Source organism: Microcaecilia unicolor, chromosome 2, assembly GCF_901765095.1.
Source record: "Microcaecilia unicolor chromosome 2, aMicUni1.1, whole genome shotgun sequence".
Taxonomy (NCBI): domain Eukaryota; kingdom Metazoa; phylum Chordata; class Amphibia; order Gymnophiona; family Siphonopidae; genus Microcaecilia; species Microcaecilia unicolor.
This window is the reverse complement of record NC_044032.1, coordinates 549,189,623-549,211,244: the sequence shown is the minus strand read 5'-3', so window position 1 is coordinate 549,211,244 and position 21,622 is coordinate 549,189,623. Positions and strand designations below refer to the sequence as shown.

Sequence of the window (21,622 nt, the reverse complement as noted above, 5' to 3'; positions counted from 1 at the left end):
AAAATTGCTAGCTCACACTTAGCACAGCTTAGCAAATAGGGCCCATGATGTAATATTAGTCACAACTAAAACTTTTCAGTTAAATGTGGCATAATGTTGGGCAATCCAAAAGACAGAATCCAAAAAAAGAAAGAAAGAAAAAATACCTGCGGTGATAATGTGGAAGGTATGGTACAATGCTGTGTTGACATGCTGAATGGCACTCTAGTTGGACAACCTACTGGAGATAGTAAAAAAGGTGAAAAAAAAGTTATTCTTGGAAGCAGACCATGGGTGGAGGGAGTGAAAAGAGAAAAATTGTGAATGGCCTTGTAGTATTGGTTGTACAATGACCTGATATATTCCTTTGTGTGTTATGTTAAAACAAAATCAAACCATTGCAATGTTTATGGTACCGGGAACATATGTGGAGAAAGGACAATGGTAAAGAAATGAATATGTTCTAAAGTTATAGATGTAAGAACTTAAATTTAATCTAATAAACAGCAGTATGGCATAAAAGTTTAATTATTTCTGTGATTGTGAGTCTATGGCATAAACATATAGATTTTACAGCGAGCACCTACAGTAAGTGGACATGCAGAATACCAGTGAAAAGGGCACATATGGATCACAAAGGAAGTTACCTTAAGTTATACTTTGTAGAAAATGTAACCCGTCAAGGAATAAACTTTTCAAATGGCAAAAGCTATGTAGGATGTGCACCAGATAGTGGAGCTATATATGGCGCCATGCGAAAAAAAAAAAATGTGCCAAAAGTAATGTTAATACTGCACATGTGCAGTCATGTACGAGTGCTTTGATAAAGCTTAAACACAAAAAAACTTCAAGTTTCAAGCTTATTATAGATTTCCTACCCCACCCATTGGCAAATACATCTGGGTGGCTAACATACTAAAAAATAAGAAAATAAGATGGGGGAAACATAAAGACAGACACGTGGAGGGGCATAATCGAACGGGGTGCCCAAGTTTTCTTGAGGACGTCCTCGTAGGACATCCCCGTGAAGGGGGAGGGGACCCGTATTATTGAAACAAGATGGGCGTCCATCTTTCATTTCGACAATACGGTCGGGGACGCCCAAATCTCAACATTTAGGTCAACCCTAGAGATGGTCGTCCCTGAGTTTTGGTGATAATGGATCGGTGGGTTTGTGGTGGGTTTTGGGGGGGCTCACATTTACCACCACAAGTGTAGCAGGTAGGGGGGGATGGGCCTGGGTCCGCCTGCCTGAAGTGCACTGCAGTACCCCCTAAAACTGCTCCTGGGACCTGCATACTGCTGTCATGAAGCTGGGTATGACATTTGAGGCTGGCATAGAGGCTGGAAAAAATATTAATTTTTTTTAGGGTGGGAGGGGGTTAGTGACCACTGAGGGAGTAAGGGGAAGTCATCCCCAATTTCCTTCGGTGGTCATCTGGTCAGTTCGGGCACCTTTTTGAGGCTTCATTGTAAGAAAAAATGGACCAAGTAAAGTCGCCCAAGTGCTCGTCAAGGATGTCCCTTCTTTTTTCCATTATCAGTTGAGGACGCCCATGTGTTAGGCATGCCCCAGTCCTGCCTTCGCTACACTTCTGACACGCCCCCGGGAACTTTGGTCATCCCCACGACGGAAAGCAGTTGAGGACGCTCAAAATCAGCTTTCGATTATGCCAATTTGGGCGACCCTGGGAGAAGGACGCCCATCTCCCAATTTGTGTCGAAGGATGGGCACCCTTCTCTCTCCGGTGGTCAGTTCGGGCACCTTTTCGAGGCTTGGTCGTGAACAAAAAGGGACCAAGTAAAGTTGGCCAAATGCTCGTCAGGGCCGGCCTTCTTTTTTCCATTATCGGCCGAGGCCGGCCATCGCTTAACCACGCCCCCATCCCGCCTTCGGTACACTGCCGACATGCCCCCTTGAACTTTGTCCGGCCCTGCGACGGAAAGCAGTTGAAGCCGGCCAAAATCGGCTTTCAATTATACCGATTTGGCCGGCATTAGAAGAAGGCCGGCCATCTCCCAATTTGTGTTGGAAGATGGCCGGCCTTCTCCTTTGAAAATAAGCAGGATAGGCACCTACGTGCACCCAACGTGTGCCAATTTGGAGTTACTGCCCGGCTACCGCATGGCTTTTGTGATAATTTCATTTTTGGCGTGCGTTCTCTATGCACGTCCAAAAAATAATTTTTATTTTCTGGCATGTGTCAAGTGGCATTTGATGCGCATAGGTCATTACCGCCCGGTTAACGTGTGAGACCTTACCACTAAGTGAATGGCTGGCAGTAAGGTCTCAGACCCAAAATGGACAGCAAAAATTTTAAAAACACCTTTTTTACAGGAGCGCAGAAAAATTGATCTGCACACTCCCAAAACCCATGCCTCCCACCCCCCCAAAAAAAATTAAAAACATTTTTTTGCCAGCCTCAAATGTCATACCCAGCTCCCTGACAGCAGTATGCAGGTACCTGGAGCAGTTTTTTGTGGGTGCAGTGCACTTCAGGCAGGTAGACCCAGGCCCACCCCCCCACCTCTTACACTTGTGGTGGTAACTGGGAGCCCTCCAACCCCCCTAAACCCACTGTACCCACATGTAGGTGCCCCCCTTCACCCCTTAAGGCTATGGTATTGGTGTAGAGTTGTGGGGAGTGGGTTTGGGGGGGATTTGGGGGGGGGCTTAGCACCCAAGGTAAGGGAGCTATGCACCTGGGAGCTATTAAAATTTTTTTTTTATTTTTAGAAGTGCCCCCTAGGGTGCTCGGTTGGTGTCCTGGCATGTCAGGGGGACCAGTGCACTCCTTCCATGACCAAATACCTTGCATTTTGCCGGGTTTGAGATGGCTGGGTCCGGTTTCCATTATGGCCTAAAACTGAAGCCGGCCATCTCTAAAACCGGCGATCTCAACATTTGACCTAAATGTTGAGATTTAGCCGGCACCAACCGTATTGTCGAAAGAAAAGATGGCTGGCCATCTTTTTCGAAAATACGGTTTGCTCTGCCCCTTTGCGGCGCCGGCCCCGAAGATGGCCGGTCATCTATTTGGCCGGTGCCGTTCGATTATGCCCCTCTATGTGACCCCTGACAAAGGTTTTTCCAAAAGTTGGCCAGGTTGGGTCCTGTTTCTATTAGCTTTGACATTTGAATAAACTCTTGCTGTGTTTGTCCTTTCTTGGATCACTGCTGCTGTTTGGTTGTCTACAATGGGATCAAGCCAACTCTGAAACAAGCAGGTACGAAACATTGCAGTCAACAGCATACACAACACCAATGTTGTATAGTAATTAAGTAAATGTAACTAGTTACTGTACTTAAGTAAACATTTTGTTACTTTTACTTGTAAAAAAAAGTACAGGATAACATTTGTTACTTTTACTGAAATAATAATGTTGCCAATTTTTACTGCTTTTCCTCAGTTACATCTGATGTTTGCAGTTAAAAGTAAAAACTAAAGTGAGAACTAAATGATAATTTCTCAGTAAATCAAATGAAACAGCAAAACTGGGAATAGGGTTTTGCTATTGCAAACCTTGTCACACAAACAGTGGATTATCTCTTCTTAAATTTTGCTGTTCAGTGAGTGTAACCTTTAAGAACAGTAGAGTTACCTGTGTTTATTGAACTGGTTACTAGTCTCTAGCCAAAGAGAACAGTGCTGAGTTGTGTAACTTTAAAGCAGAGATGAAGCAGAAGCTGGTAGCAATTCTTGGTGAACAGACATATGTCTCTACCACAACAGACTGCTCATCATCCCATGGGAAATTTTACATTGGGGTAACTGTCCACTGGATTGATGAGTCTTTAGGGAGGAATTCTGCTTGTCTGGCCTTAAGACTGAAGGATTCCCACACATTTGACGTTCTTGCATCAATTCTCAAAAATATTCAAACAGTTTGCCAACAGATGAAAAAATGTTAGAACAACGACAGACAATGATTCCAACTTTGTGAAAGCCTTCTTTGTAATTGGACAGCATGACAATGATAATGAAGATAAAGATAAGATACAAATGATGAATTAGACAGCACTACTTCTAATGCTGATGATAATGACAATAATGATGATAAAGTATTCTTTGCTATATGGAAGTCAAGTGTTTCAGGGATTCCCTTGATCATAATCTGCAGACCCAGTCAGAAGACATCAGTAATATTGCAACCTGGCCTGATTTGAAGGAACTTTTTTTATCAGACTGAACAATCCACTTTCTGCTAGTGCAGTTGTTGAACCTTTCTAGCTGTGCTTGATTAATGACTCACAAGTACACTCGCATGAGTGACAGTCATTTTCAAAAATTTAATTTTACTAAAAGCAAAGTGGAATGAATTGTAGAGCAATGAAGTTGTTGGAATAAAAGCATTAACAAATAGTTGCATTCACTGTAGTTGTGGTACTTTTACTTTTTACTCAAAAACTATTATATTAGGTAATACCTTTTTAAAACTTTTACTTAAGTAACTTTTTTAGGGGGCCCTTTTACTAAGGCACTTAGAGGGGCATAATCGACCAGAAACGCCTATCTCCATGGGCGTTTATCTCCGAGAACGGGTCCGTGAAGGGGCGGAGTGAACCGTATTTTCAAAAAAAATAGACGCCCATGTGTTATTCGCCAAGGTGTGAGCTGGGCGTTTTTGCTTTTCAGCGATAATGGAAAATGAAATCGCCCAGCTCAAAAACGAATAAATCCAAGGCATTTGTTCGTGGGAGGGGCCAGGATTCATAGTGCACTGGTCCCCCTCACATGCCAGGACACCAACCGGGCACCCTAGGGGGCACTTTTACAAAAACAAAAAAAAAGGTAAAAGAGCTCCCAGGTGCATAGCACCCTTCCCTTGGGTGTTGAGCCCCCCAAATCCCCCTCAAAACCTACTGCCCACAAGTTTACACCATTACTATAGCCCTAAGAGGTGAAGGGGGGCACCTACATGTGGGTACAGTGAGTTTGGGGGGGTTGGACGACTAAGCATTAAGCAGCACAATTGTAACAGGTAGGGGGGGGATGGGCCTGGGTCCACCTGCCTGACGTCCACTGCACCCCCTAACAACTGCTCCAGGGACCTGCATACTGCTGCTTGGGAGGAGGGTATGACATTTGAGGGTGAAAGTAAAAAGTTGTGAAACATCATTTTTTTGTGGTGGGAGGGGGTTAGTGACCACTGGGGGAGTCAGGGGAGGTCATCCCCGACTCCCTCTGGGGGTCATCTGGTCATTTAGGGCACTTTTTGGGGCCTTATTCGTGAAAAAACAGGGTCCAGGAAAAGTGCCCTAAATTCTAGCTACAAACGTATCCATTATCGGCGAAAGGCGCCCATCTCTGTTCGGGTGATAACCACGCCCCAGTTCCGCCTTCACCACGCCTCCGACACGCCCCCGTCAACTTTGTCCGCATCCGCGACGGAGTGCAGTTGAAAGCGTCCAAAGTTCGGCTTTCGATTATACCGCTTTATTTGTTTTTGTGAGAAAAACGCCCATCTCCCGATTTAGGTCGGCTCTTGGGCGTTTTTCTCTTTCGATTATAAGCAGGTTAGGCACCCATGCGTGTATAATGAATGTCAAATTAGAACTATCACCCATCTACCATGTGCCCCAGGAGGTAATTCTAATTTTTATGTGCATCCAAAATGCATAGCAGAAAAGAATTTCTATTTTCTACCACGTGGTGCTATCCGGGCGGTAATGGGCAGTGTACGCGCACTGATGATTACCGCCTGGTTAACGTGTGAGACCTTACCGCTTACTCATTGGGGGGCAGTAAGGACTCAGGCCCAAAATGGATGCGTGTCAATTTTTATTTTGCTGCATGTGTCTATTTTTGGTCAAAAAAATGCCTTTTTTTGCAGGCGCGCTGAAAAATGGACCTGCGCACGTCTAATACACATGCCTACACCAGCACAGGCCATTTTTCGGGCCGCCTTAGTAAAAGCACCCCCAAATGTGTTTTTCACTGTACTTTTTACTTAAGTATTAAAATACACATTTATTGTTACTTTTACTTAAGTACTTTGACCAACACTGCATGACACAGATGTAGGCCAGACTGCTATATTGCAGATCAGGGGTGTCAAACTGCAATCCTGAAGGGCCACAAACCAATCAGCTTTTCAAGATATTTCTAATGAATATTCATATTTCAAAACCACAGGGTTATTATATAAGTTTAAAAACAACAATAATGTATTACAATCTCATATATCAATTGTTGGTATAATTAACTTACTATTTTACTTACATACTTTCACATACAAGCCGACTTAATTAAATATAAGCTAAGTAACCTTCCATAATCATTATTTTTCTATTTAAATTTCAGTAATTAGGAGTTGATTTATTGAAAAATATATTTTTTTAAAAAGTAAAAATTTCCTAAGGGCTGGTGACGACATTGGGAAAGCTGCAGCGGCATTTGAACTTACTGACCGCCGTAGCACCCACACTGAGGTCCGATTAAGACTTAAATTGGTAAAATTATACAAGTACCTCATTATTCAAGCAGGCTAATGGTGATTTGTTCAACGTTATTATACATATAAGTACAAAGTTAAAAATAGCTCTCTCAAAACCATTGCATAAAATTGCATATATACATAAAACATCATGAAATTCTCTGACACTTTTCAACTACTTCTCTTGATGATAACATGTACTTTAATTGTATCAGCTATATCAAGAACACAACAAAAAAAATGTCCCACCCCATGTGGAAACTCAAAAGAGTAAAACCTTTTTTCCCAAGATCCATCTTCCGTATCCTGATACAGTCAATGGTATTAAGTCACCTGGACTACTGCAACGCATTCTATGCTGGCTGCAAAGAGCAAAATATTAAGAAACTCCAAACAGCCCAGCATACCGCCGCCAGACTCATATATGGAAAAACAAAATATGAAAGTGCAAAACCCTTAAGAGAGAAACTTCACTGGCTCCCACTTACAGAACATATTGCATTCAAGATTTGCACAATTGTACACAAAATCATCCACGGATACGCCCCGGCCTACATGCTAGACGTCGTGGACTTACCTCCCAGAAATGCCAAAAGATCATCCCATAAATTTCTCAACCTTCACTTCCCCAGCTGTAAAGGATTAAAATACAAGCTAACACATGCAACTACCTTCTCCTACATGAGCACAAAGTTGTGGAATGCACTACCAACCGACTTGAAAACAATCAATGAAACAACTAACTTCCGTAAATCTCTGAAAACCTACTTCTTCAATAAGGCCTATAATGAAAACCAATAGCTTAACCACACCACAACGCCAACTCATCCATGCGCTGAAAGTCATCTTTCTTTAACTCTCGACCTAGAACTTTTTCCTTATCCTATATCTTTTTGAATCACCAATTGTATCTGTTAACCTGGAAGTCTCTGTAAGCCACATTGAGCCTGCAAATAGGTGGGATAATGTGGGATACAAATGCAATAAACAAAAATAAATAAATAAAATAACTCTTACCTAGCTCGAGTAATTAAATTATCTCAAGAGTGATTAAAACTTGTTACATTTATAAAAGACCACCTATCAGAACAAAGAGATCAAATACACCAAGAGCTGCCCTATAACTTCTGTGTAGCCATAATTTAAAGTTCTTTCCCCTCTCCACAGGGCTTCATATACAGATTAGATATGATGCTGTGAATCCTGTGCTCGCAGTCAGTTTTATTGAATATCTCTGCTCAGTTCTTTTCCACGCCACTCTAATGAGCCACAAAAAGAAGTCACAATGTATCATGGTAATATGTCAACTCAACCCACATGGCTATTCAGATCAAATCTTCCACTCTTGTTCCTGGTGGATTTTTAAGAACTCTATCAGAGCTATGCCAATTGCACTGTTCTACCAACATAAAACATGCACTTGAAATCACATCACTTGGTCTCTATATGGACCGTGTTTCACCTGGCATCTTCAGGAGACCAAATCCTAAAAAAATAAACACATAAACTCATCCAAATTCCTACCACCTGCTGCAGCAGGGTGGGTTTTCCTTTGACCGCTTAACAATAGCTTCTCTATACCAGGGACGCTAATGCATGCACATCAGCTTCCTTCATTGCATAATATGACAGACTGTTCATAAAGGCAGAGTTTCTAATAATTGTCATGAAAATAACAAAGACCAATCCACCTCTTTGTTAATCCTATAGGACTGAACTGTATTCCACTGAAAAATTAGTTTTTGTTCCTTAAAATATAATTTTCTCACTCTGTTCCCTCCCCAAAGAGGAGATGGTGCTTGTTTTCAAAGTTCAGCCTGTCCACCTGGACTTGGAAAACATGTGACCACGTTCCCACAGTACCTAAACAGAGAAGCATTCTGTAATTTTCCTTAGCTCTGAACATGAGTTCTGAGCCTAATAAAAAGGGGAGTTTCTTTCAGTGAAATTGGGGGGCTCATCTGTGAGTGGTCACACTGTACAGAGGACTTGTTCCTGGTCAAAGAAGCTCCTGGCTCTCGCTGTGAACCGGGCCCCCCCCCCAGCTGATGTTAAGAGCCTGGATGATGTAAGGACCACTGATGTTGTATGTATAGTGTATTATTGCTTCTTTTCCTGGTCTAAGAACTCTTAGCATTGCTTAAATGTAGAGACCAGTGATGTAATGATTCTTTATATAGCTAATCATTGTGTGTATATAGCTAACCATTGTATATATCTTAATCATTGTAGATTTTAGCACCTCTAATAAAGGTCTCATTTATCTAATACAAATCCAAAAGAATCCACGGTAATTATTGATTAGTCTGTGTCAGTGAGATAGGCTGTAAATCCACAGCAGTACATGCACTTAGGGCTCCTTTTACTAATCGGCGGTAAAAGGGGCCCTGCGATGGCATCAGCATTCAGGTTTGCCGCCTGCCGAGGCCACCTTTTCCCACCAGTAGTAAAAGGCTTTTTTTTTATTTTAAAAGAGGAAGGAAATGACCATGCACTATGCAAAGTCATTGAAGTGTGGCCATTTACTGGGGGAAACCTTACCGCCTCTTATTAAGGCTCCAGTGGTAACCAAGCAGTATGTGGCACTGTCTGATTACTGCTGGGCACGCTCCTGGTGTTAGAAAATACAAAACTATTTTCCAGCATAATGCGGATTTCTTTCCTCAAGTCTTTGCTTTTATTTTTGGGGTGTTGTACCTGCCACAGAATGCAGGTTACTTTCCCTGAGGAAACACCCTGGGCTGTTGTGCCTGCTACGCAGTGTGGGTTAGATTCCTTATGCCTTTGTTTTCTGGAGGGTTTTTACCCACTGTTCCTTCTAAGCTGAACGAGGGCTCCTCCAGCTGCATTGCTACCACTAAGGGATGGTGCTTCAATATTCTGTTTTCAATCCATAGGGACAAGCAGGTTCCCTGGAGTGCTGGAGAGCTTGCCTGTCACTCACTATTGAAAATGTGATAGTGAAACAGCACCCCCCCCCCCCTTTGCACTGGCAGGACTGTAAGTGGAGGACTCTCGCTCAATTTAGAGTGAAGAGTGGTTAATATCTGCTGCACAGTGCAGGATACTTTCCCTAGGCCTTTGTTTTTATTTTGGGGGAATTGAATCCATCATGAAGTGCAGGCTACTTTTCGCTATGCCTGTATTTTTTTTTGGGGGGGGGGGGGAGTAGGTGGGGAGTGTACCTGCTGCAGTACGTGCTTCCACACTGTCAGTATACTTATCATGGAACTTCTCAGTGAACTATAACCACTTGTACATGCAGAATGTCTTTATCTCAAAGAGAAGCCCTCATGCTCCACTTGAATAGCCATTGTTCTGGGGCAGCAGTATAATTAGAAGTACTGAACACAGATCTCTGCCTGCACTGTTGTTCTATGTCAGGGCAGGACATGAAAACATCAAATTGCTGAAAGCACTGCAGTGCTACTTTGCTAACCAGGGGAAGCATTGTAGAACAACTGTATTTGAATCCATAAAGAATACTGAAAACACAAACAAAATCAAGGTTGTTCTATTATTCCGAATACTGCTTCATGTTAACTTACATTACTTTTTGTACAATATTCTCTTGTTAGCACTGTCCACAAATCATTGATAATTTGTTAAGACAATAAGTAATAAAGGGGTATGTTTACTAAAAGGTGTTAGGAATTGCAGTTAGCACAGATTTTAGCACATGCTAACTATAAATCTAATGATATTCTTTTTGGGCGAATGATTTATGCAGGTCTTGCACTAATGTAGTTATTAGCATGTGCTAACTGCAAGGTTTTAATGTGGAAGCAGTTAATGACACCTATGTAAGAGGCACTATGGGGTCCTTTTACTAAGACATGCTAGCATTTTTAGCATGCGCTAAAAATAGGCAAGCGTTAAACACTAGAGATGCCTATAGGAATACATGGGGGTCTCTAGTGTTTAGAAACATAAATACAATGCGAATTTATAAAATAGGCACCTTTTGGATTTCTCACATAGTAGTCCTGTTATAAAATGACCCCCTATGTGCTAAATATGATGACTAACTCACAAGCATATGTTGAATACCATATGACATTTGAAAATATAGCAGTTTTCATAATTGCAATGCACTGTATGTTTTATATCACAACCAGGTTGACAAAGAGCCATATGCTGAGCTAAATTTGTTGTTATAGTTACAAAAATATTCTTAATGCTTACTTACAAATCCTTCCTGAGGCTAAACATCAGTTGAAAGTGTTGAGAAGCTTTGCTTAACAAGCAAAATAAATATTCGACTTACAACTTTCTATTTCTAATGTGCAATTTTGTTCATCCAGTGGGTATCTGCGTAGATCCATCATACAGGCTGCAGTTGTTGTGATCCTGAAAGAAAGTTAACAAATATTCTCATGAAAAAAAGGTTGCCAGGATGGCTCACATCCATCTAGGTGAAATATTAGTGATAAAGAAGGAAGCTTATTTGTAATCAGTAATCATGGGCTCATTTATTCATAGAGATATTTGATTGCTGTTAATTGCACTAAAAAGATCTTTTTTTTAAATTTTATTGAAAACCTGGCAAAACTACAATGGAATATTAAGAACTATATTCCTGCAGATAGATTAACCTTATTGGTACCAAACCCAATGGGTGACATGACTATACCAGTCCAGCTACTCATTCTCCTTTCACACAATGTTAATGGAATACAAAGGCTTTGTAGAAAACACATTATTTATTTATTTATGGCATTTATACTCCACATTTCCCTGTACAACTTCAAGTTCAATGTGGCTAACAAGCTAAAATGAAGCCATTACAAAATATGAAACAAAATACATAAATCCACACATATCAATAAGGAAAGAATAGTATCTATCTATCTATCTATCTATCTATCTATCTATCTATCTATCTATCTATCTATCTATCTAGATATAGATATAGAGATTCAAGATGGCAGACCTCTGGTGATCTGTGCCAGTGAGCACCATTGTATTTTTATTCTAGTATTTAGTTCACACCTTTCCAGTAGTAATTAAAGGCAAGTGGGTATTTCCCTGTCTCAAGTGGGTTTACAATCTAAGGGGTAATTGTACTAAGTGGCGGCAAGCACTAATGTGTGCTTACCATGCAGAAAAATGCACTACAACATGGCGAGCTCAGGCATCCTGCAGTAGGGTTGGCATTTTTTAAGCACCGGGGGCATATTTGGGGGCAAAAAGAAGGCATGCCCAGTGCTAATCAGTTAGCGCACCTAAATTGCTGCACGCCTACCAATTAGTGCATGGTTAGCGCATGAGCCCTTTCTGCCTACTAAATAGATGTCAGTAAGTGCTCACATACTAATGGTCATATGCTAATTGGGAAATTAATGCATGGCCATTAATTAAGGAAATGAAAAATTGGCCATTTGACAGCTGCACTAAAAGTGGCCTCAACGCACAGGGAAATCCATGTGCTATTCATAGTACAGGCCACCTTTTAGTACAGCAATAGAGGGATTAAGTGACTTGCCCAAGGCCACAAGAAGTGTCAGTGAAATTCAAACCCTGGTTTCTTTGGTTCACAGTCTGCTGCTCTAACCTCTAGGGTACTCCACCACCCAGATTTGCATAATAGTTTATTCAGGAAAGGTAAGAGAAAGGGAAACACTCTCCCTAGTAATTCTATTCCTGCTTCTGACCCCACTGATGCTTTTGACAAGTATCTAGTGGCATGTATAACATGGAAAGTGTTTGAAGGAGATTGCGAGCTTTAGTATTGAAATCAGGGAGTTGGGCTGGTGTCAGAGGGGTTGGTGTTGACATCATGGAAGGAGGGATCAACCTGGTTTCAGTGCAGTTGTTGTTGATATTGGAAATATCAGGTTTGGTCCAGGCTAGTTGGAGTTGACATTGTGGGAGTTGGGACTGTGATTTGGGGGATCAGAAGACGTACTGCCACACTTGCTCTGACAGCATGCCATGCTACTAGACTCCTTGCCACCTCCTCTTGTGGTGGCTTGAATTTTAGCTGTGCTGTGGAGGACTTGCAGCTCATCTGCATATCTCTGCACACTTTCTTTCCTCCTCCAAACTGACTACCTGTTCCTCTGATGCTATTCCCACCCATCTACTCATTATCTCTCCTACTGTAATCTCTTCTGTCATATCCTCAATCTTTCACTTTCCAATTCAGCTGCTCTTGATGCCTTCAAACATGCATAGTTAACCACTCTTCAAAAAACCTTCATTGGACCCTACCTGTCCTTCCAACTATTGCACACCAAGCAAAACCCAAAGGTAAAGGTAAAAAACACCCTATGTTTAGTTCAAATGGAAATCCAAGAAGTAGGGGTGGACCAAAAAATCTTCACAGCCAGAGGTTGATAAAAGCAACTTTATTCAGCATCACACAAGTGTATGACCCGACACAGGGCTGTGTTTCAATGGAACAACCATCTGCTTACAACTATAAAAACAACCAATTGGTTTTAACAAGCAAATATAAAAACATATAAAACACAAAAGACAAACTACAGCAAAACAGTGGAAATTATTATTTTTAAAAGTATATAATATATAAACAATAATATAGAAATGATAAATGAGACTATATCAAAAACATTGAAATGTTAATATTGCATAAGGACTAATATTACTGTTGAAAATCACAAAATATGGGTGCAGAATAGTATAATTGATGATCAGAAAGCCTGGAGAGACAACAGAAAAGAAACTAATATATAAACAACAATTATGCGGGACAATAAATATGGAAAATGGTGATCAAAATAAAACTTGAGCGTTACAAAAAAGGCTATTTCCTGAGAATATTGCACATGAAAAGGGAACACAACCCAAACATAACACACAAGAGTCACAATACTCTCGTGGAATACAATGATTTTAAAGAACATAGAGGGTGTTTTACTAAAGATTAGCTTGAGTTAACTGCAGCAGGGCCCATTGGAATAAAATGGGCTCTACTGCAGATAACCCGAGTTAAGCTTTAGTAAAAGATCCCCATAATGGATAAACAAAAAACAATGTAAAAAACTTCTCTTCTAAGAAAAGAACCATATACAACAAATGTATATGAAAAAAACTGCATAATGTAATTATGAATAAATATTAACACAACAACCAAAAAGCAAGGGGGCCTAAAAAAAAGTCTGCTCAGCACTCATGGGTAGAAAAGAGAAAAGTGACGAAAAAATGAGGAAAAAAAATAAACTCACTGTAGTGACGTTTATGTAATGCACTAAAAAATGAACATAAAAAAAGTTAAAAAAAAAGTAAAAATGTAAGCTGATTAATATGTTTAAAGTATGCAAACTTCCAAGAGTGCATATGATACTTAGCACTAACTGGTGGAATCTAAAGAATGTTATGTACTGAAATATGTATTAAAAAAAACCAAAACCCATGGTTGAAATCAAAAACTGTAAAATAAGAGGATAAATGTAACAAAAAATTATAGTACTCTAAGGTAATAACATTTTTGATGACTGCCTAAAAAGCATGCACCATCACAGAAAAAAACAAAATAGCAAGAAACAAATTTCTGCAATATGTAAAGGAAAAAAAAATCAAATAAAAGAACTTTAAAAATAACTAAAACTTGTGCCCATTTGGTTAAGTAAAATAACAAATGAATTGAAAGTGTCTTAAAACTTTGGGCGCAATAAAATCTGGTTGGACGTTGAATACCCCACCAAAAAACAAACATTGAAAGAGAAAGCAACAAGGTGTAGAAATAAATACGGACAATACATATTTATAGTATTTACATATCTGGTACTGACTTAGGTACTCCAGTAAGTGTAAAAGAGAAAGAATAAGTGGGGCTGTAACTATAAATGAAAGAAAAATTACAAAATAAAAAACTTAAGAATCAAAGATAAACTGAAAAATGAACAATGGTGAACAAACTAGTGAAAGTGTGTTGGATAAGCATGAAAGTAAAGCACATGATGCAATCTCAATAAGAAAACTCTAAAACAAAAAGAAAAGAAGGAAAAAAAATGAAAATGTTTGGGAAAATAATAATGCTCCTGATAAAACCATGTCAAACAGCTGCATAGAAAATGTTTGACATCAGGGAGTGCCAGAAAAACAGGTTCAAAGCTATGAAAGAGCAGAAAAACTGCTACCATGTGCAAAACAAAAAACTAACTGAATAGTAAAGCATTCAAAACTTAAAATTTACTCCACTTTGTACAAGTTAACCATACCCAAATATGCAAAAGCTAAAAAATGGCACTTGCCACTAAGGTGAAGAAAGAACAAACCAGATGCAGAAAAGTCAGCTTAAAGGAAACAAAACAGAGGGATCATAAGTTGTTAGAAGGTAAAATTGTCTCTGTTTCTACTGTTACTTCAACAGAATGAAAGGAAATTTTGAAAATGCATAAGATATGAAGTGACGCTTACCGCTAAGGTGCAGCGGAAATAAGTTGGATGCCGAGATAAGCCTGCCCAAAAAACCCCACACAAGGATCGCGAGGGAATGCAAAATGACTGTTAAAAGGTTGTAGATATGAATATTCATATATGTATAACTAACCAAGAAGTAATCTGAAGATGATGGAAGAAAAGACACACTAAGTTTGAAAAACAGATGCAACAAAAACCAGTATGAAAAACAAAAAAACCCCACAAAAATATATAGCATGAAAATAGAATAAAAATAAGTATGAATATGAAAAAATCAAAGTGCTTGAACACAAAAGCCAAACAATAAAAAATAAAAAATGCAGGAAACAGGGCAATTAAAAAATAAATAAAAAATGAACAAACTCTTTGTGTTGTAGCATCAGAAGAAGGAAACTAAAAATATAATTATAACCAAAGGTGACATCAGAGAAAGGGATGAAGGTCAATGACTATATTAAGACTATAAGGAGTAACTGTGTGGAGATGATCAATAAATTTCTGTTCTTTCAGAAGCAAAGTATCAACATCACCTCCTCTCCAACCTCATTGAATAGTCCTAATCACAAATAACTTAAGATCACTAATTAAGGACCCCTTTTACAAAGCTGTGGCAAAAGGGGGCCTACGCTGGTGTCGGTGTGTGTTTTTCACACATGCTGAGGCCCCCTTTTACCGCAGCGGGTAAAAGAGAAGTCTCTCTTTCCTTCAGAAAATGGCTTTGTGGCAAGTAAAGCACTTGCCGCGCGGCCATTTCAGGGGGAGGGAGCCCTTACTACCACCCATTGAGGTGGCGGTAAGGGCTCCCATGTTAAATCCGTGGTAACTGGGCAGCACGTGGTACTGCCTGATTACCCCCAGGTACACTCCAGTGCTACCAAAATAGATATATTTTTGTAGCACTGGATATGACGGCATGCTAGGGGTGGGAAGTACCACTGGGCTGCTGAACTAGCCCGGCGGTACTTCCTATTTAGCGAGTGGCAAGCCCGCGTTGGGCTTACCGCTGCTTACCCGCGTTGGGTTTACTTCTGCTTAGTAAAAGGGCCCTTAGTGTCCTGCACTATTTCAATGTCCAACCAACGGTGCTGAGAGTACATTTCTACTTAAGCAGCTGCGGTGATTCTTGTTTTAATCATCTTAGTGGTCTTGCCCACATATAACAGTGGACAAGGGCACTGGATGATGTAAATAACTTGAGACGTATTACAGTTTGAGCTGTGTCTTACATGGTAAACCTTGTTAGTATTTGGAAGTTTAAAGCATTAATTTCTAAGGTATGATGGCACACACTACACCGGCCACATTTCTTATGACCTAAGGGCCTGGTTGACAGCAAATCTGAAGTGGGTTCTGGTAATGTAGATGGAACAAGGTTACACTCTCTAGCATATGCTATCACCAAATCTCTACCCTGGAAACAAGTATAGCCTTCAAGGTTATGCCAATGTTTGTGAATGATTTTCTGTATACAGCCTGACAGGTGTGAAAATTTCAATGTACAAACTATATCTGGAGTTCTTTTCTCTTTCTGTAATGTTAATAAGTCATCTTGTCTTGTGGTAACTGCTCTATTATAATCCAAACTAACACACTTTTTTAGATAACCTCTGTTATAAAACCAATCTGCCATTATCGCATCCTGGTTTTCAAAATCATTGTAATTAGAGTTTTTTGAGTCTTAAAAATTGACAGTATGGTAAATTTTGTTTTAAAGTCCCATCTTACTCCTCCCTTTCCTGTCCAAGCTACTTGAAAATGCTATTCACTGTCACTGTCTTGACTTTTTTTCATCTCAAGCTATTCTTGATCCACTTCAATTTGGCTTTTACCCTCTTTATTCAACTGAAACAGTCCTTGCTAAAGTCTCCAATGACCTGTTCCTGGCCAGATTCAAAGGTCTCTATTGTATCCTCATCCTCCACAATCTATCTGCTGCTTTTGACACTGTTGATCACTGCCTGTTCCTTGATACGCTGTCCTCACTTGAATTTCAGGGATCTGTTCTTTCATGGTTTTCTTCTTATCTCTCCCATTATACTTTTATTGTATACTCTGATGGATCCCCTACCACTTCTATCCCACTACCAGTTGGTGTACCTCAGGGCTCTGCCTTGAGACCTCTTCTTTTCTCTAACTATACTTTTTCCCTTGGTACTGTGATCTCTTTCCATGGTTTTCAGTATCACCTTTATGCTGATGACTCCCAGATCTACCTCTCCACACCAGAAATTTCAGCAGGAATCCAGACCCAAGTATCAGCCTGCCTGCCTGCCTGTCTGACATTGCTGCCTGGATGTCTCACTGCCATCTGAAACTAAACATGACCAAGACTGAGCTTCTTCTCTTTCCCCAAAAATCCTTCTTTTCTCTTCCCCCATTCTCTGTTTCTTTGGATAACTCTCTCATCCTCCCCGTCTCATCAGCTCATAACCTTGGGTCATCTTTGACTCCTCTATCTCTTTCTCTGCACATATCCAACAGAGTGCTAAAACCTGTTGTTTCTTTAATAACACCCAGAGGAGGTCATGCGATGCACTGAGGGGTTAAGACATCTCTAGGACCCCTTTTTGCCCTGATATTGATCACATTTGGACTGGCACAACTGTGGAATTTGTGGTGACTCATTTATAAACCTGTTATGGACAGATTCCTGGAATAATCAGGAGGTGCTATGGTAAGTAAAGGACTTAAAATAGATTCTGCTAAGGCATGCTGCGTTGAAGAAAATATGGCAGAGAATACCTCACTATCCCCTCCTGTGTTCTCTGAAAAGCAGCTGGGATAACTTACCGCTGCTGTCGAGTGCGCCTTGGAGTGCTCCCTTGGCGCCCCACCCAGCTATGCCTCTGATCCACGTTCAACTTTGGGCACAAGGAGTTACATCAACTGAAGCCAGGTGCAAATCCTGGTGTACAAGTTGGACATGGATCCTCACTGTTCTATAAACCTGCGTGCATTTTAAGAGAACACCACTGACTTGTCCATATGCCACCCATGGCTACAGCCCCTTTGCAGATCTGTGCGGAAACACTTAGGCACTATTTTATAAATGGGCACATGTATGTTTTCATGAGGATCTGCCATTTCTGCCCTGTTTTGGCACCTTGCATCCATTAGAACGCTTTTCATGCCTAATGCTTGGTGTCATATATAGAATTTCTCCGCAAATGAATTAGCCCCAAATATGTTTAATTGTACTGAGTCATATGATGATAGGATAAATTCAGCAGTTTTGATTGGCTCTCTCTTTTGGATAGTGCATTTCAAAGCAAGGATGCAACCATAAGTGACATGTAGCAATCACAAAAACTCTGTGGCAGCATGTTCTAGATGCATGACCTGCTGGCTGCTATGGTTTTCCTGTTATTACTCCTATCCTTACCTTATCTCCCCTTCTTTCCTTCTATGGCTGTCCTGTCTGAAATTTATATTTCCTTTCTTTAAAGGCTTTCCTATAGCTGACTTTGTAATGATATCAAATAAATGTAACCTGAACCTGAGACTTGAGACACAGATATGAAAAGATACAGATCAGGGGATGGATTTTAAAGCTAAAAGAATTGTAAAGCACTTGAATATCCCTTGAAGCACAGTCAGGATGATTATTAAGAAGTAGAAGGTTATGACACCATTAAGACCCCTGTCTAGATGAGGTAGTCTCTTAAAACAGAAGAACACTGATTAGAGAGAAAAAAACCAAACAGGTCATTGACAACCTTAAAAGAGTTACAAGTTTCCATGACCCTGACAAGTCAATGTGTGCATGTGACGGATATATCCAAAGCACTCCAGAAATCTGGCCTGAATGATAGGATAGCAAGAAGCTGGGCATTACTCAAAGAAAGACCATCTTGAATCCAGTATGAATTATGCAAGGATATCCCCTGGCCCATATGCAAAACATTTGGTGAGCTGACAAAAGTATAATACTTTTGCCCTGAATGCAAAGATTTCGGTTTGGCATAAATCCAATGCAGTCCATCAACTTGAGAACAGCAGCACTACTGTGAAACATAGTGGTGGCAGACTCATGTTATATGGATGTTTCTCATTGGTAGAAAATAGAGCCCTTATCACGATAAAAGGAAAAATGAATGGAAAAAAGTCCTCAAGAAAATCACACTGCACTCTGCAATTAAATAAACTGGGACAAAGGTTCATCTTTCAGTATGACAAAGATTCAAAGCACACAACCAAGGCTATAGGGAAGCAGCTAAGGAACAAAAATGTAAATGTCCTTTGAGTAGCTAAATCAGAGCTTCAACCTTAATCTAGTCAAAAATCTGTGGTATTACATGAACACTGCTGTCCTTCATTACTCCCCAAGGAACTTGACCAAGTTCAGTTATATAAAGAAAAATAGTCTACTACTAATCATTTCTATAGCACTACCAGACATACACAGTGCTGTACACATTATGTGCAAGTACTTTCTCTGTTCCTAGAGGGCTCACAATCTAAGTATTTTGTACCTGGGGCAATGAAGGGTTAAGTGACTTGCCCAAGGTCACAAGGAGCTGCCGTGGGAATTGAACCTAGGTTGCCAGGATCAAAGCCCACTGCACTAATCATTAGGCCACTCCTCCACTCCAAGTTATGATCTGGCCCCAAACACTGGATTCACCACAAATGGGTGTGAACTCCCAGAGATGGTCCAATTGCACCGAGCACAGTGCTTGAAGCCACTGACAAATTTAGGGCTCCTTTTACTACGGTGCGCTAACGGATTTAGCGCATACAAACAGTAAGCATGCACTAAGTGCTAAGAAGCACATAGGAGTAAAATGGGCTTCTTAGCATTTACCCCCAAATTATATATAGTGTGACTGACTTAAGCTGTGTGCATAAATCTGGTCGTATTCTGGATTTGCATATGCAACTTATTTAGAAAACAAGTCAATCAGTGTCTAACTGCCAATTAACAAGCAATTATTGACACTAATTGGCATTAATTAGAATTTATGTGCACAACTGTCTAAGCATATTCTGTAACGAGATGCGCTTAATTTCTAAGTCCCATAGTTAAAAAGTGGGCGTGGTCATGAGCATGGAATGGGCAGGTCATGGGGGTTTCTAAAATCTATGTGCGTTGTTATAGAATACACCTGATCTGTGCCTAATTTAGGCATTGATATTTACACCAAGTTTTACTTGGTGTAACTGTCTGCAACTAAATGTAGTCACATGGACAGGTGCTCAGTGTATTCTATAAACTATGCGGAAATTTAGGTGTATTCTAAAAAGTATGCCTAAATTTAGTCATACCTTATAGAATATGCCTAGACTGATTTCCAGTTTATGGCATTAAAGACCATGTGCTAATTTTGTCATTAGCATGTGGCCATTAAAAAAGATTACAGCATGAGCCCTTACTGTTACCTACTGTCATCAGCCTACTCTCTATCTCCGCAGACACACCCTTTCCATGAAAAAATAAAGAATATTTTTAGTGTATAGGGCTAGATTCTATATACAGCACCTGAAAATTCTGCCACAAATAAAAATACGCCTAAGCGTATTTTATAAAGTCACTAGCCGTTAAGCCCATTAAAACGGGCGAGTTTTTTTAATTTCACCTCCATGTGTAGCAAGTCTGCTCTGTCCCCTGTCCTCCCCCCATGTCCAGCAACCCTCCTCTGTCCTCTTCCCTCACCCCATGTCAAGCCACAGTCCTCTGTTCCCTGCCCTCCCAAAGAGACAGTGAGTGTGAGAGTGAGCAGCTAGTGTGTGTGTGCTTGGGTGTCTCTGTGTGTGTGTGTGTGAGTGAGTGAATGAGAGAGAGTGTGTGAGTGAGTGAGAGAGAGTGCTTGTGAGCTGTTAGTACTCCCTGTCTCAGTGGAGGTTCAGTGTCTCCTTGTAGTCAGTTGTTAGAGCTGTGTGTCAGTGGAGGTTCAGTGTCTCCTTGTAGTCAGTTGTTGGAGCTGTGTGGCAGTGGAGGTTCAGTGTCTCCTTGTAGTCAGTTGTTGGAGCTGTGTGGCAGTGGAGGTTCAGTGTCTCCTTGTAGTCAGTTGTTGGAGCTGTGTGGCAGTGGAGGTTCAGTGTCTCCTTGTAGTCAGTTGTTGGAGCTGTGTGGCAGTGGAGGTTCAGTGTCTCCTTGTAGTCAGTTGTTGGAGCTGTGTGGCAGTGGAGGTTCAGTGTCTCCTTGTAGGCAGTTGTTGGAGCTGTGTGGCAGTGGAGGTTCAGTGTCTCCTTGTAGGCAGTTGTTGGAGCTGTGTGGCAGTGGAGGTTCAGTGTCTCCTGTGTGGCAGTGGAGGTTGTGTCTCCTTGTAGTCAGTTGTTGGAGCTGTGTGGCAGTGGAGGTTCAGTGTCTTCTTGTACTCAGTTGTTGGAGCTGTGTGTCAGTGGAGGTTCAGTGTCTCCTTGTAGTCAGTTGTTAGAGCTGTGTGGCAGTGGAGGTTCAGTGTCTCCTTGTAGTCAGTTGTTGGAGCTGTGTGGCAGTGGAGGTTCAGTGTCTCCATGTAGTCAGTTGTTGGAGCTGTGTGTCAGTGGAGGTTCAGTGTCTCCTTGTAGTCAGTTGTTGGAGCTGTGTGTCAGTGGAGGTTCAGTGTCTCCTTGTAGTCAGTTGTTGGAGCTGTGTGTCAGTGGAGGTTCAGTGTCTCCTTGTAGTCAGTTGTTGGAGCTGTGTGTCAGTGGAGGTTCAGTGTCTCCTTGTAGTCAGTTGTTGGAGCTGTGTGGCAGTGGAGGTTCAGTGTCTCCTTGTAGTCAGTTGTTGGAGCTGTGTGGCAGTGGAGGTTCAGTGTCTCCTTGTAGTCAGTTGTTGGAGCTGTGTGGCAGTGGAGGTTCAGTGTCTCCTTGTAGTCAGTTGTTGGAGCTGTGT

The 21,622-nt window shown here is 40.9% G+C and overlaps 1 protein-coding gene across 1 annotated transcript in view; it reads right to left on the bottom strand.

The window, feature by feature from the left end:
* GABRB1 (gamma-aminobutyric acid type A receptor beta1 subunit) overlaps window positions 1-21,622 on the bottom strand; it is a 481,904-nt gene that overhangs the window by 113,326 nt on the left and 346,956 nt on the right. Inside the window, 1 exon segment of the mRNA XM_030191347.1 lies at window positions 10,685-10,767. Coding sequence (XP_030047207.1) covers window positions 10,685-10,767 — 83 coding nt within the window.